At 42.3% G+C, this 12,406-nt stretch overlaps 1 protein-coding gene across 2 annotated transcripts in view; it reads right to left on the bottom strand.

The window, feature by feature from the left end:
• Positions 1-488: 488 nt before the first annotated feature.
• SOAT1 (sterol O-acyltransferase 1) overlaps positions 489-12,406 on the bottom strand; it is a 33,060-nt gene continuing 21,142 nt past the window's right edge. For both annotated transcript variants that reach the window (XM_069737698.1, XM_069737697.1), the window contains exons 8-16: positions 12,020-12,098; positions 11,667-11,748; positions 11,214-11,259; positions 10,406-10,535; positions 10,229-10,326; positions 6,424-6,522; positions 6,075-6,210; positions 5,685-5,830; positions 489-4,734 (exon numbers count right to left, since the gene is read on the bottom strand). In XM_069737698.1, coding sequence (XP_069593799.1) covers positions 4,669-4,734; positions 5,685-5,830; positions 6,075-6,210; positions 6,424-6,522; positions 10,229-10,326; positions 10,406-10,535; positions 11,214-11,259; positions 11,667-11,748; positions 12,020-12,098 — 882 coding nt within the window. In that variant the 3' untranslated portion in view covers positions 489-4,668. The remainder of the gene's footprint in view (positions 4,735-5,684; positions 5,831-6,074; positions 6,211-6,423; positions 6,523-10,228; positions 10,327-10,405; positions 10,536-11,213; positions 11,260-11,666; positions 11,749-12,019; positions 12,099-12,406) is intronic.

Raw genomic sequence — 12,406 nt, 5'->3', positions numbered from 1 at the left:
TTATGAAAATTAATGTTTAAACTGTATTTTGTGATCACATAGTGAATGCGTGGTCTGTTTGGCTATTTTCTTGCTGAAGGGGGCAAGTTTACCTTTGAAATGGTGTATCATTTGTGTGTGGGTGCAGTATGAAAGGAGATACAAAGTAACCACCGAAACAGAGTGTTTTGAAATAATATAGAAGGATCTTCTAGGATTGGGCGAGTGCTGCAATTCTTTTTTTCCGTCCAGTTGATCCATGAATTAGATCATACATCAGTTCATATTCCACCCAGGACGATATCTGCAGGAGTTTGTTTGTTCTCCCTGGGTTGGTGTGGGTTTCCTCCAGGTTCTCCTTTTAACTTGCACACTTCAAGAGACATATTGATGGGGACTTTAGGGTGTGAGACAGTGATGATGATGATGATGATAATAATAATGATGATGACTGTAAAGCGCAGCAGTATATGTTGCCGCTGTATAATTCTAAAACCACATCACACATGTAGAAAAAAAAAGTCACATTTATTTTGAAATCTCCCTTTTAAAACATTAAACAATATGTAGAATAAACCATTTGTCACGTGTTAAATTCCAACAGTTACAGCTAGTGACCAGCAGAGGTCAGGCTCACACACACTATTGATTCAACATTCAGTGTATGGGCCGACAGTAATTTGAGTTTGGTTTTTTTTAAAGATTGTAAAAAAAAAAAAAAAAATAATAACTTAAAATGAAAATCAACATTTGATTAAATATTTCTGCAGCAACATGTTTACCCAGCATTTGGTATGAGAACCAAAAGGCGAGTGCAAACTTAACTCCTTGTAACCCATGTATGGTTTACAGTAAATGCCCTGCGATTCAGTATTTACAGAAATCAGACCCTTAAATACATCATCTCGTTTTACAATTGTACATAACGAAAAGGAACTGTGACCGCACCTGACGTGTTTAGTTTAGGGCTTGTTCACCTGCTGCAGATTTTCTATAACGATTTTGCAGACAGAAAACCCGTGGCACATTATATTAGCAGCAAAGAAAGAAGAATATGTTTTATCCACAGATAATTTCCAGGTAGGAGGTTACCTCCAGGATTTTTTTTCCCCAGAGTGATACTTCTTACTAAGAAATCTGCAGCCGATTTGCCACATGTGGACATATCCTTAATTCTTGTATTCCCCATGAAACAATTCCGGAGCACGGTTTCCCTTTAATTCTGCCTTGTGCCGCTCCTCCGATTCCTCCTGAACAATTGGGTGCTACCCACCTGAAAGGGGTGTGTCCGGGTACAGTGACACTAGCAGCAATGATTGGTCCATTTAACACACACCTCCACCTACTCACACCCACTTATGAATTTTTAACAGTAGCAACAAAGGAACAGAATAACCGAAGTTTGTTAAAAGCTGCTGCAGAATTTTTACATGATTGGGAATATCAGTATTCACTGAAACAGACGTCAGGAGAGACTTACGGTACTTTTTAAGGACGGAATAGAAAATTAAAAAAAAAAAAAAAATACAAACAATACAACAAACCCTACCTAACCCGACAGTGTCAGCCCCTCACAGACATGACAGCGCTAGAGCAAGAGTTCACTGTAGACTGCCGATGGCGTGCCACCATACTGGTCACCCCGTAGACTACCGATCGTCCTCCACCATACTGGTCACCCCGTCGACTACCGATGGTCCTCCACAATACTGGTCACCCCGTAGACTACCGATGGCGCACCAACATACTGGTCACCCCGTAGACTACCGATGCCGCGCCACCATACTGGACACCCTTCTATGCCTCTAGCTGTCAAGGATCAAAGTTATATCAATACTTTGCAGACACCTTCAGGAGCGTTTATTTTCAGGGGGGTTGCATGTATTTTAAGCTAAAAAAAAAAAAAAAAAAAGGTTTACAATTCAGGTTCATTAAAAATGGTGTCAGTAGGCTCAGTCTGACAAAGTTTGTATCTGTCTTGTTGGGAGCTTCTCCCATATGACTACATGAATGTTCGGCCCCCCCTTTGCCGTGATCGGTGGTCATAAATCATCTCAGTAAGGTTAAAGGTCCCAAAATGAGTTTTTAATGCTGTGTATTTTCCCTGCACAAAAAAAAAACATTGTGTCTTATACTTCGGCAAATTGGATGGGATTCTTAGAAATCTCATGCCCCCTTTTTTTTCGCAAAATAACCTAATAAGGGCATAAAATTATGTAACATCAAAAACTCACCAAATATTGGTGAAATAAGTTATAATCGCATGATCAGAATGAGCCTCGCAGCTAGCAATCTGCACGGAAATTGACAGCCTTAAGGCTGTGTGCACACGTTGCGGTTTTTCCCGATAAAACCGCTATAAAACCGCCAAAAACCGTATACAATAAGCATCCCATCATTTAAAATGAATTCTGCATGTTTTGTGCACATGATGCGTTTTTTTCCGCAAAAAAAAAACACATCGCGGTAAAAAACGCAGCATGTTCATTAATTTTCCAGTTTTTTTGCGGATTTCCCACTTCAAAATGCATTGGGAAGTGTCCGGAAAAAAACGCGGCAAAAACGCATGAAGGTTTTCTTGCGGATTTCTTGCAGAAAATGTCCGGAATTCTCTCAGGAATTTTCTGCGAGAAATCCTAAACGTGTGCACATAGCCTAAAAGCTAAAATGTGCAAAAAAAATTTCTAAGTAACCCAATAACAATACAATTTTAGCACAAGATACATGCATAATAGAAAAATATGCCCTGAAGGCGACCATGTGCTTTAAGAAACCAGTGCCACAAGCAGCATCTCTGCAGCCCAGTGATCACTACAATAGAAGATTTTCCGGATATACCTCAGGGATCACCGTATAATCAGAAGTTGAACTTTTACAACACTAAATTATACTTTTGCAAAAGCAGGAAGGGATGTCTGGATCAGACAGAGGAGCATTAGTGATGAGCGAACGTGCCCGGATAAGGTGTTATCGGAGAACACTCGGGTCCTGACTTTGTTGTTCCAAAAATCAATGTTTGTTATTCCCTACAATGACTGAGGAAGTGATGCAGCACAATTTCACCTGTAAAGGATGGGGTTGTCATCAATGAAATAATGGTGCTTTTCTTCTGCAACATCCTTCTAGAGGTTTCTTGAATAACACTGTAAAAACTGCAGCTTCTACAAAGACGTCTTAAGAACAAGGCACATGGGCAACCGGCTGCATGCTTTATGGCATTATTAAATTCTATAGATTTGACACCATAGAGCGCGTACACACTAAAGGACAGCTGCATGACACGTGGACACCACAAAGGCGGCAGTGTACAGCAATTTTGGCAAAGAAATGTCCATCAATCTAAGTTTGGTCACGGACCATTTGTAGTTGGTCTTCCAGTTGTGCCGTGCTGCTGGTGAGACGATCCCCTTCTGTTGCTGTAGACTGGCCGGTCGCTGCGATTTATGAGTACTATGAGCAGTGAAGGCTTCTTATGACACATCGGCATTAATTACTGCATCAGCCTGAATCTTGGCCTGGTTCACACAAGTCCTTCAGTTTTGGTCTGTCCTTGTGCAATTGTTTCGCCATTATCCTAACGGCACTAGAATAAGTTACATAATATACAATCAGGAAGGAGAATGTTCCCTTATCCATACAACTCCACTCAATGCATTTCTTGGCCTAGAAAGGATACATGCTGCAGATGGCAATACTGAGTTTGCAAGTTCACTTCCAGCCATGATGTTACACCAAAGGATGGATTATACAATGACATGTACATTATCAGTGTAACAGGATGGATGAGAAGAGAAACAAAAAGAACCAGCCACACCTCGCATCAAAAATGAATAATGCGAGGAGCAGTCAGGAATAAGAATTAAGAGATTAGGAAGGAAAGCAAATGGTATGTTACTGATTATCGCTAAATTGCTATACAGAGTGCACGATTACTATATAAAAAGTGATCACCGAGCTGTAAAAGGACACGCTCAGCCCAGAAATAGTGTAGGAGCCGTAAGCTGGGGGCAAAAAGAAAAAAAAAAAAAATTTAGGTCTACGTCTGGTAAAAGCAACCAGATCCAATGAAATGTCTGCCCTGATACTTCAACTATCTCCAATGAGAAGGGGTTAAGGGAAAACTAAGAAGGTTACAGAGATCAGAAAATCTTTGGTTATTTAAATCAAGAGTGAAAGGAGGTTGCAAATCTCATTATTGCTTAGTAGTGCAGCAAATTTGATTAGACGTGGCATGGTGGACATTAGAGACCACTGACAGTCCTATTCGGGCCATGCTGGCTTCACGTGGGAATACATTCAGTAATACATTGTGCAAAAGGCATTGGAGCATCAGTCGGCCAAGGTCCTGCCTGACATGCACAACTGAGAAACACAGTACAAGGACGGTTTAGGTCAATGCCATGAAGGCAAGGGAAGAATGGGATGGTCCAGGCACCGACTGACGCAGAGAAAGTCCCCTGAAAACCGCATCCTGCATGTAAAAGTGGAAAAACTGAGCATCCTGGATATGTATCCATCGCTGGTTTGGGTGTTTTGTCAATAGGGAGAAAAGTAGAGCGATTCGGTTCTCAAGATCAGTTGTCACAGGCCATTTCCAAAAAAAAAAAAACATTCAGTAACAAAGCGAGGAAGTCAGTAGTAGTTTCAGCACTGGAAGGCTGAACGATGTCACTGCAGTGTTTCTAAAGTTCACAGTTTCTGCTCCTCTACATGGCAAGTCCAAGAGCGTGGCTTCAAGTAATCCAGAAAGGTGGGCTGTAAAACAAATATTAATGGTAGAGTGAATAAGGAGTTAATGATTGGAGGCCTGCCAAATCTCATCGGAGTGGGCAGATTTGCAGGGGAAGCGTAAGCAACCTGCATGGATACAGACAGTGGTTTACTTACCGTACTTTGCAGCCCTGTGTTCTGCTATGTGTAATTACGGTGTGTATGAACCACCTAATTTATGTACAGAACACCCATATTAACAGAAGGTATAAAATAAACAGACACTCAGGTAAGCCCAGGGAGATCTGCGATTTTCAACAGTCTATATATTTCTTCTATTCTCACCATCCGGAATCTAAATAACTGAAGCCTCCAAGTTAGAGCTTCTCCAATATCAGTACAAAACTACAGGCCTTACTATATTGTTAATAAAGTTAAATATTAGTCCTTCTACCACTGCAGGATTCATGCTTTAACCAGCCATTTTACCCAGGCTGATAGAAGACTGAACGAGTATTTTTAAGACCACTTATCCACCCATGTGAACACGGTAAAGAACAGTGGAGGAAGCAGTTCGTTCGTCGGCTGATCCCATCTTTAATGTGGCCTAAATAATAACTGCATGTTGTCAGTTAAAAATGTGCTCGTGTAGAACTCATTTTGTCCACTTTCACAAATCTGTTTAATGTGTGAAAAACGTTCTGATCTACGTTAGCGTGCCATCGGAGTGTATATATAGTTTTGCAAGCTTCTATAAAATCATTCAGTGTCCTTTTTTTCCACTCACTGTCAGTGGCATAAAACAAAAAATCTAACGTGTTGCTTTTTCTTTTTTTGTACATACAAACAACATGTACCCATTATAGTCTTTGGGGCCATTTACATAATCTATACATTAAAGGAAAGATCTACACACACCAAAACCTAGCAGTGTACAGATAATTGGATCATGCATTCCTAATTTCTTATTTAAGTGAGTGCGGATTGTAACTTACATTGCTGAGCGAGCAGTGGCGCTGTGCGTACCACTCCTGAGAGTAAAGGCAGAGCAGGACACCTTGTCCCAAAAACAGTGATGTCCACATGATCACATTCCAAATGGGACCTCTCCGACGGTCGTGAAGAATGAAGTTAAAAATCACTGCAATTAAAGAATTACATTTATTTCACCCAAAGAAAATAATAACCTTATCTCTCCCTAAAATCTCAGTCAGTTTGCTGTCACAGCCACATAGAAATACATGCAGTCATGCTCGGGTTGGGAGAATTTCTGGCCCGTCCGAGCATTGCGATCCCCGTCCAATGGTTCTTTAATAAGTCGTAGTCCAGAGCAAGGACCCCTCCCCAGTCTATGAGTTGTATATGAGAAGAGGAGATCCACTTACTGCCAAATCCCATAAACAGAATGAACAAAACTGGGTAAAAGAATCCGAAGCAGATCCCAAGGGCATATTCATGAACGACAGCAGAGACCATAAACACAGACAACATGGCAGCTGCTTTAAACCTCCTGCCAAAGAACTGTAGGGAGAAAAAAGCAAACAACACACAACTTAAGCTCATACAAAATATAAAAAAAATTGCATGTAGAAAAAGTAGAAATCCATCCCTACCATTCACCTAAAAGGGACATCAGCTAAAGTAACACATACAAAAAAAGCCAGAGAAACAGAGGCGTGAAGATAAAGAACGCTGCATTTCTGAGTAAATAGAAGGGAAGGTTCGGCATCTTACCCAGAGGAAGTCCCGATAGGCGTAGTAGTACAGCCAGTCATGTACAACCACATTCCAGGTACGGTAATAGTTGGCGAATGAAGTGGAATTCCACCAATCCTGAAAATAACAGTTTAGGCAAAATAGTGAATTAGTGAATCTACAAAGCAGATCTGCTCTAAAGTTATGTGCCCTCTGTGTATTTGCAGATTTTCCTGCAGGAAAATAAAACAAAGAAGTGTTCAGGAAAAACACAATCACACAGCTACTAGAGACGGAATGGAAATAAACCACGGAGCCTCTGCTTCCCCAAAGCTCAGCTGCTTATTTGCTTTAATACGGCATCTTATGTAAGGGCAGGGTATCAGGATATTACATGAAGGGAACGTGTCCTTAGTCTTCTTTACAGTGACTGATGCAGATACACAGCAGCCATCACCAGCGGATATAGTGGAGTTGTACCGATGGGCGGCCTTTGCCATTGTATCACTTAGTAGAATGACTGTCCCTGTAATACGTGGCCCTTACATAATGCGAGTGTCCGGTATCTTCCGTCCCTGGGATTGCCACATGTACAGTTTTAATACTCTTTATATTTTTCTGGTAAAATGGGTTTACAACCAATATCACATTATAGCTCCCACTTTCATCATATCGCTACAACATCTCGCAATCAAGGAGTGAAATCTAAAAGGAAGTGAGCTGGAGCAGAAGTTGGTGCAATGTGTAAAAGCATGTTCACACTGGTCATTTCACAGAAAACAAAAAAACAGAACGCATATGCACTACCTCCCACCACGACAAGGTGTACCCAGTCGGTACGGTCCTAGAGACAGGACACGACTGTCCCAACTGGGTTCACCTTGTCGCAGTAGGAGGACTTACGTTTTTTGATCAAAACTGTGTTAGCCAAGTACCCTAGGTTATTTACATGTACCATTACCATTTACTTACAGGAGAGTATTTTTGTCCACTTTGGTTTTTCTTTTCATTTATTTTGCTTTTCTTTTGGTGTGTTTAAAGAGAAATCTCTGGCAAATCCTATTTTATCTCACCCTAACTGCAGAGACTTGGATGACTCATAAATGTTCAATATACACAGCCGGCAGCTGCACTGTTCTAAGCGGGCCCGACACATACAGCACAGTAGCATATGCAAATAGAGATTACCGTATATACACACACGAGTATAAAGGTACCGTCACACTAAGCGACGCTGCAGCGATACCGACAACGATCCGGATCGCTGCAGCGTCGCTGTTTGGTCGCTGGAGAGCTGTCACACAGACAGCTCTCCAGCAACCAACGATCCCGAGGTCCCCGGTAACCAGGGTAAACATCGGGTAACTAAGCGCAGGGCCGCGCTTAGTAACCCGATGTTTACCCTGGTTACCATCGTTAAAGTAAAAAAAACAAACGCTACATACTTACCTACCGCTGTCTGTCCCCGGCGCTGTGTTTCTCTGGTCTGGCTGTGAGCGCCGGGCAGCCGGAAAGCAACTAGGAAAACTTATTGACTTGAGTACAAGGCTGGTACGCACGGCCTCCTCTTCCCCATCCTGGTACGCACGGCCTACTCTTCCCCAGGTGCCGGCTGCTGCGGCTGACACTGTGCGCACTATTACAGAGAAATGAATATTCACTTCCCACGCAGGGAAGTGAGCAGCGGGCACAGCCTTTAGCAGCAGCAGCCGCCATCTACTGCCTCCTGTGACTCGTGCTCCCGCTCCCCCTCCATCTTCTGGACACCTCAGTCGTGTATAAGCCGAGGGGGCGCTTTCAGGACAAAAAAAAAAAAAAGTGCTGAAAAACTTAGCTTATACTTTAGTATATACAGTAATAGGATTTTGAAATTAGAGATTAAAGGTACTGTCACACTAGACGATATCGCTAGCGATCCGTGACGTTGCAGCGTCCTCGCTAGCGATATCGTCCAGTGTGACAGGCAGCAGCGATCAGGCCCCTGCTGGGAGATCGCTGGTCGGGGAAGAAAGTCCAGAACTTTATTTCGTCGCTGGACTCCCCGTAGACATCGCTGAATCGGCGTGTGTGACACCGATTCAGCGATGTCTTCACTGGTAACCAGGGTAAACATCGGGTAACTAAGCGCAGGGCCGCGCTTAGTAACCCGATGTTTACCCTGGTTACCAGCGTAAAAAAACAAACAGTACATACTTACATTCAGCTGTCTGTCCCTTGCCGTCTGGTTCCTGCACTGACTGCTGGCCGTAAAGTGAAAGCAGAGCACAGCCACAGCGGTGAGTCACCGCTGTGTGACTCACCGCTGTGCTGTGCTTTCACTTTCGGGATCGTTGGTCGCTGGAGAGCTGTCTGTGTGACAGCTCTCCAGCGACCCTGCAGCGATCCGGATCGTTGTCGGTATCGCTGCAGCGTCGCTAAGTGTGACGGTACCTTAACCCCTGCATGACCTTGGGATTTTCAGTTTTCGTTTTTCGCTCCCCTCCTTCCCAAAGCCATAACTTTTTTTATTTTTCCGTCAATATGGTCACGTGAGGGCTTATTTTTTGCGGGACAAGTTGCACTTTTGAACAACATCATTGGTTTTACCATATCGTGTACTTGAAAATGGGAAAAAAATTTCAAGTGCAATCTATTGCGTGTTTTTTGTTTGGCTTGTTCGCCAAGTTCACCAAATGCCAAAACTGAGCTGCCATTATGATTCTCAAGGTCATTACGAGTTCATTAGACACCAAAACATGTCTAGTTATTTTTTTATCTAAGTGGTGAAAAAAAAAATTCCAATCTTTGCTAAAAAAAAAAAAAAAAAAATAGCGCCATTTTCCGATACCCGTAGCGTCTCGATTTTTCATGATCTGGGGTCGGGTGAGGGCTTATTTGTTGGCCGCCGAGCTGACGTTTTTAGTGATACCATTTTGGTGCACATACGTTCTTTTGATCGCCCGTTATTGCATTTTAATGCAATGTCGTGGCGACCAAAAAAAAGTAATTCGGGCGTTTCAAATTTTTTTCTCGCTACGCCGTTTAGCGATCAGGTTAATTTTTTTTTATTGATCGAGCGATTCTGAATGCGGCGATACCAAATAGGTGCATATTTGATTTTATTGTGAATGGGGCAAAAGGGGGGTGATATAAACTTTTATATATTTTTTTTTAATTATTTCATTTTTTTTTTTACTTTTTTTTTTTTTTGTTTTACTTTTGCCATGCTTAAATAGCCTCCAGGAGGCTAGAAGCCGGCACAACTGGATCGGCTCAGCTACATAGAGGCAAAGCATAGATCGACCTCTATGTAGCAGAATTACAGGCTTGCTATGAAAGCTGACCACAGGGTGGCGCTCACAGCAAGCCGGCATCAACAACCATAGACGTCTCACGGAGACCTCTGGTTGTTATGGAGACGCATCGCTGACTGCCGATCATGTGACGGTGTCGGCAATGAGCGCATTTCCGGCCACGCGGCCGGAAGCGGTAGTTAAATGCCGCTGTCAGCGTTTGACAGCGGCATTGAACTTGTTAACAGCGGCGGGTGGATCGCGATTCCACTCGCCGCTAATGCACGCACAGGTCAGCTGTACAAAACAGCTGACATGTCGCAGCTTTGATGTGGGCTCACCGCCGGAGCCCACATCAAAGCAGGGGATCTGACCTCGGACATACTATCCCGTCCGAGGTCAGAAAGGGGTTAATAATACCCTGAAAAAAAATCAAATGGAAAGGTTTTCTTTCTATTTTTTTTTTAAGAGTGTTGTATTTTTATGTTAAATGACTGACCTAATACTACAAAAAAAAATGGCCTGAGGAGAAGAGGAGACGCATTAAAACTCATTACAACCCATCACTTTACCTTGTAGAACATTCGGTCGGCGAAACGGAGCATCTCAGCAAAGGCATTGAGCCAGCAATGCAGGAAAGCGAAGAAGGCCAGGAAGAGGATGAGCACACCTGTCACACAGAACACACCGATGTAAATGTCACCTAGGGACAAACAACACTGCCCCAAATCCAGGGGGTGACCAAGTACCTGGAAGGATGGAGTTAAAAATACAGAGGACCAGGACACGGAGGCTGAACGGCTCTTGGCTAATGTTGCGGAAAAGCGGGATGCAGAGTCGGACAAACACGTAGTAGGCGTAGAAGAGACAGCCGAGCACCTGCAACGCAAACCACCGACCATGAATGGGCGATCAGCCTCACAGGACTAGGAGACACTTTGCAGGAAAAGAGTCCGTGCAAGAGGGAAATAATAACATAAGCGCATCTCCCAACAGACTGCCTTGTAATAAGTGCCCACTGTGTGTTGGCCACAGTCCGGACCACCTTCCCTTAGTCACACTGGTAGCTGCACCCCTTGCTTCCATGACTGATGGTGATGACTTAACTTGGCCCAGTCACCTCCCTGTTCTGTACAGTCGGGACAATGCTGACCCAAGCGAAGATCATACCGTCAGTCAAGGAAGCATCCTTTGAAGTGAATATACTTAGAAAAATATTGTACAGGTCACTCCTCCGATTCCTTCAAACAATATGTTCAGGCTTAAATATTGACAGTCCAGTACCCAAAACATTTTCTGACTTATTTCATTGCACGTTTGTTTGGATTACTAATTCCTGATGTTTCTGGACGCCATTTACATATCTGTTAAAAATTATAAAACAAAGAAGTTTTAAAGAAAAAGAAATGTTGAGAGATTCGAAAAGAAACCGGGAAAAAAAAAAAAAAAAAGTATTGCAGCGCATCATTTAAACAGCCATAGAATGAAGTCACGTAGGAGGGGGATCATTTTTTTTTTTTTTTCATTCATATACCTTGAAATAAATTAGTACTTTACCTGAGCAAATTTCGTGGCAACGTACCCCCATCTTATAGATGGATTCCTACAAGACAAACAAATGCACTTAAAAAAAAAATGCATAAAAGCATTTGTCACCTAGTTATGGGATCAATCACAGGGAGTACAGCGCAAGTCAGATGTTAATACTGGCCCAATAAAGACCATATTTCAGCCTCCATCAGGTAATATGATTGATTATTATTTAGCCATTCTATTACCACCTTCTCCTACTGAAAAAAAGAGGAAATTCTACAGATCAGAAATACGTCTAAACTAAATTATCATTATCATGAAGATGTTCTTCGGAGTACTAACTGCCATTTACAGAGCAAATTTCTTTTTTTGTGAAATTTCATCAGACGGCTGATACACGACGTGCGAGGATGGAAGTTGTAGACAAAAGGTCAGCAATGTGCTGTCAAACAGTACAAAGTTGAGAAACTCATTTACCTTGGATAGTTGTCTCGGTAAATCAGGGTAGGAACAAACAGGAAATACAAGTATTGTGTAACTTGTGGCACTGGCACAACCGCTAAGAGAAGAGAAAACAAGATTCACCAATTCCATCGTCAGCAACATAAAAACCAAAATAGTAATGAACATTCCAGAGGACAGGATCCTAGATTCCAAATTCTACACACCACATCTGCTAAAAGACCGCTAGCAAGTGGCAGACCAAAAAAATATACTGTAAAAGCAGAAAGAATGCCTCAAGGTCAAGAGATTTCTAGATAATTCTCCATCTGAAAGTTTCCATTAGAACGAATGTCTCCAGATGATGGGATCTCAGGTTTTATACTCACTTGACTTTTCTTTGGCAAAAGACAAGACCCGAGGGATATTTTCTCTTATGAATGAATGCACCTTCATGATCATTCGAACCTGGAAATGAAATATTATAATAAGCAGATTTTATTTAAAGGGTTATTCTAGTCTCTGGCTAACAATAGTTAGATCAGTTTGGGCTTCACTGCTGGGACCCCCGATAATTATAAGTATAGTGGGCTCATGTCCTCGTCCTCCCATGACCATATGAAGTGACTTGAGTGGCCAGTTGAACATGTCCTGTCGCTATGTGAGTAATGAAGAGGACAAAGCAGACTTCTCTGATGAGATTTATTACAAAAAGTTTCTTATTTTCATCTGAACTATTGATTGCTGAGATAAAATTGAAACCCAGGATAAGTTTT

The sequence above is a fragment of the Ranitomeya imitator genome, chromosome 8, assembly GCF_032444005.1.
Source record: "Ranitomeya imitator isolate aRanImi1 chromosome 8, aRanImi1.pri, whole genome shotgun sequence".
In the NCBI taxonomy this organism is placed as follows: Eukaryota; Metazoa; Chordata; class Amphibia; order Anura; family Dendrobatidae; genus Ranitomeya; species Ranitomeya imitator.
The sequence above is the reverse complement of the archived record's forward strand: the minus strand, read 5'-3'. Positions and strand labels throughout refer to the sequence as shown.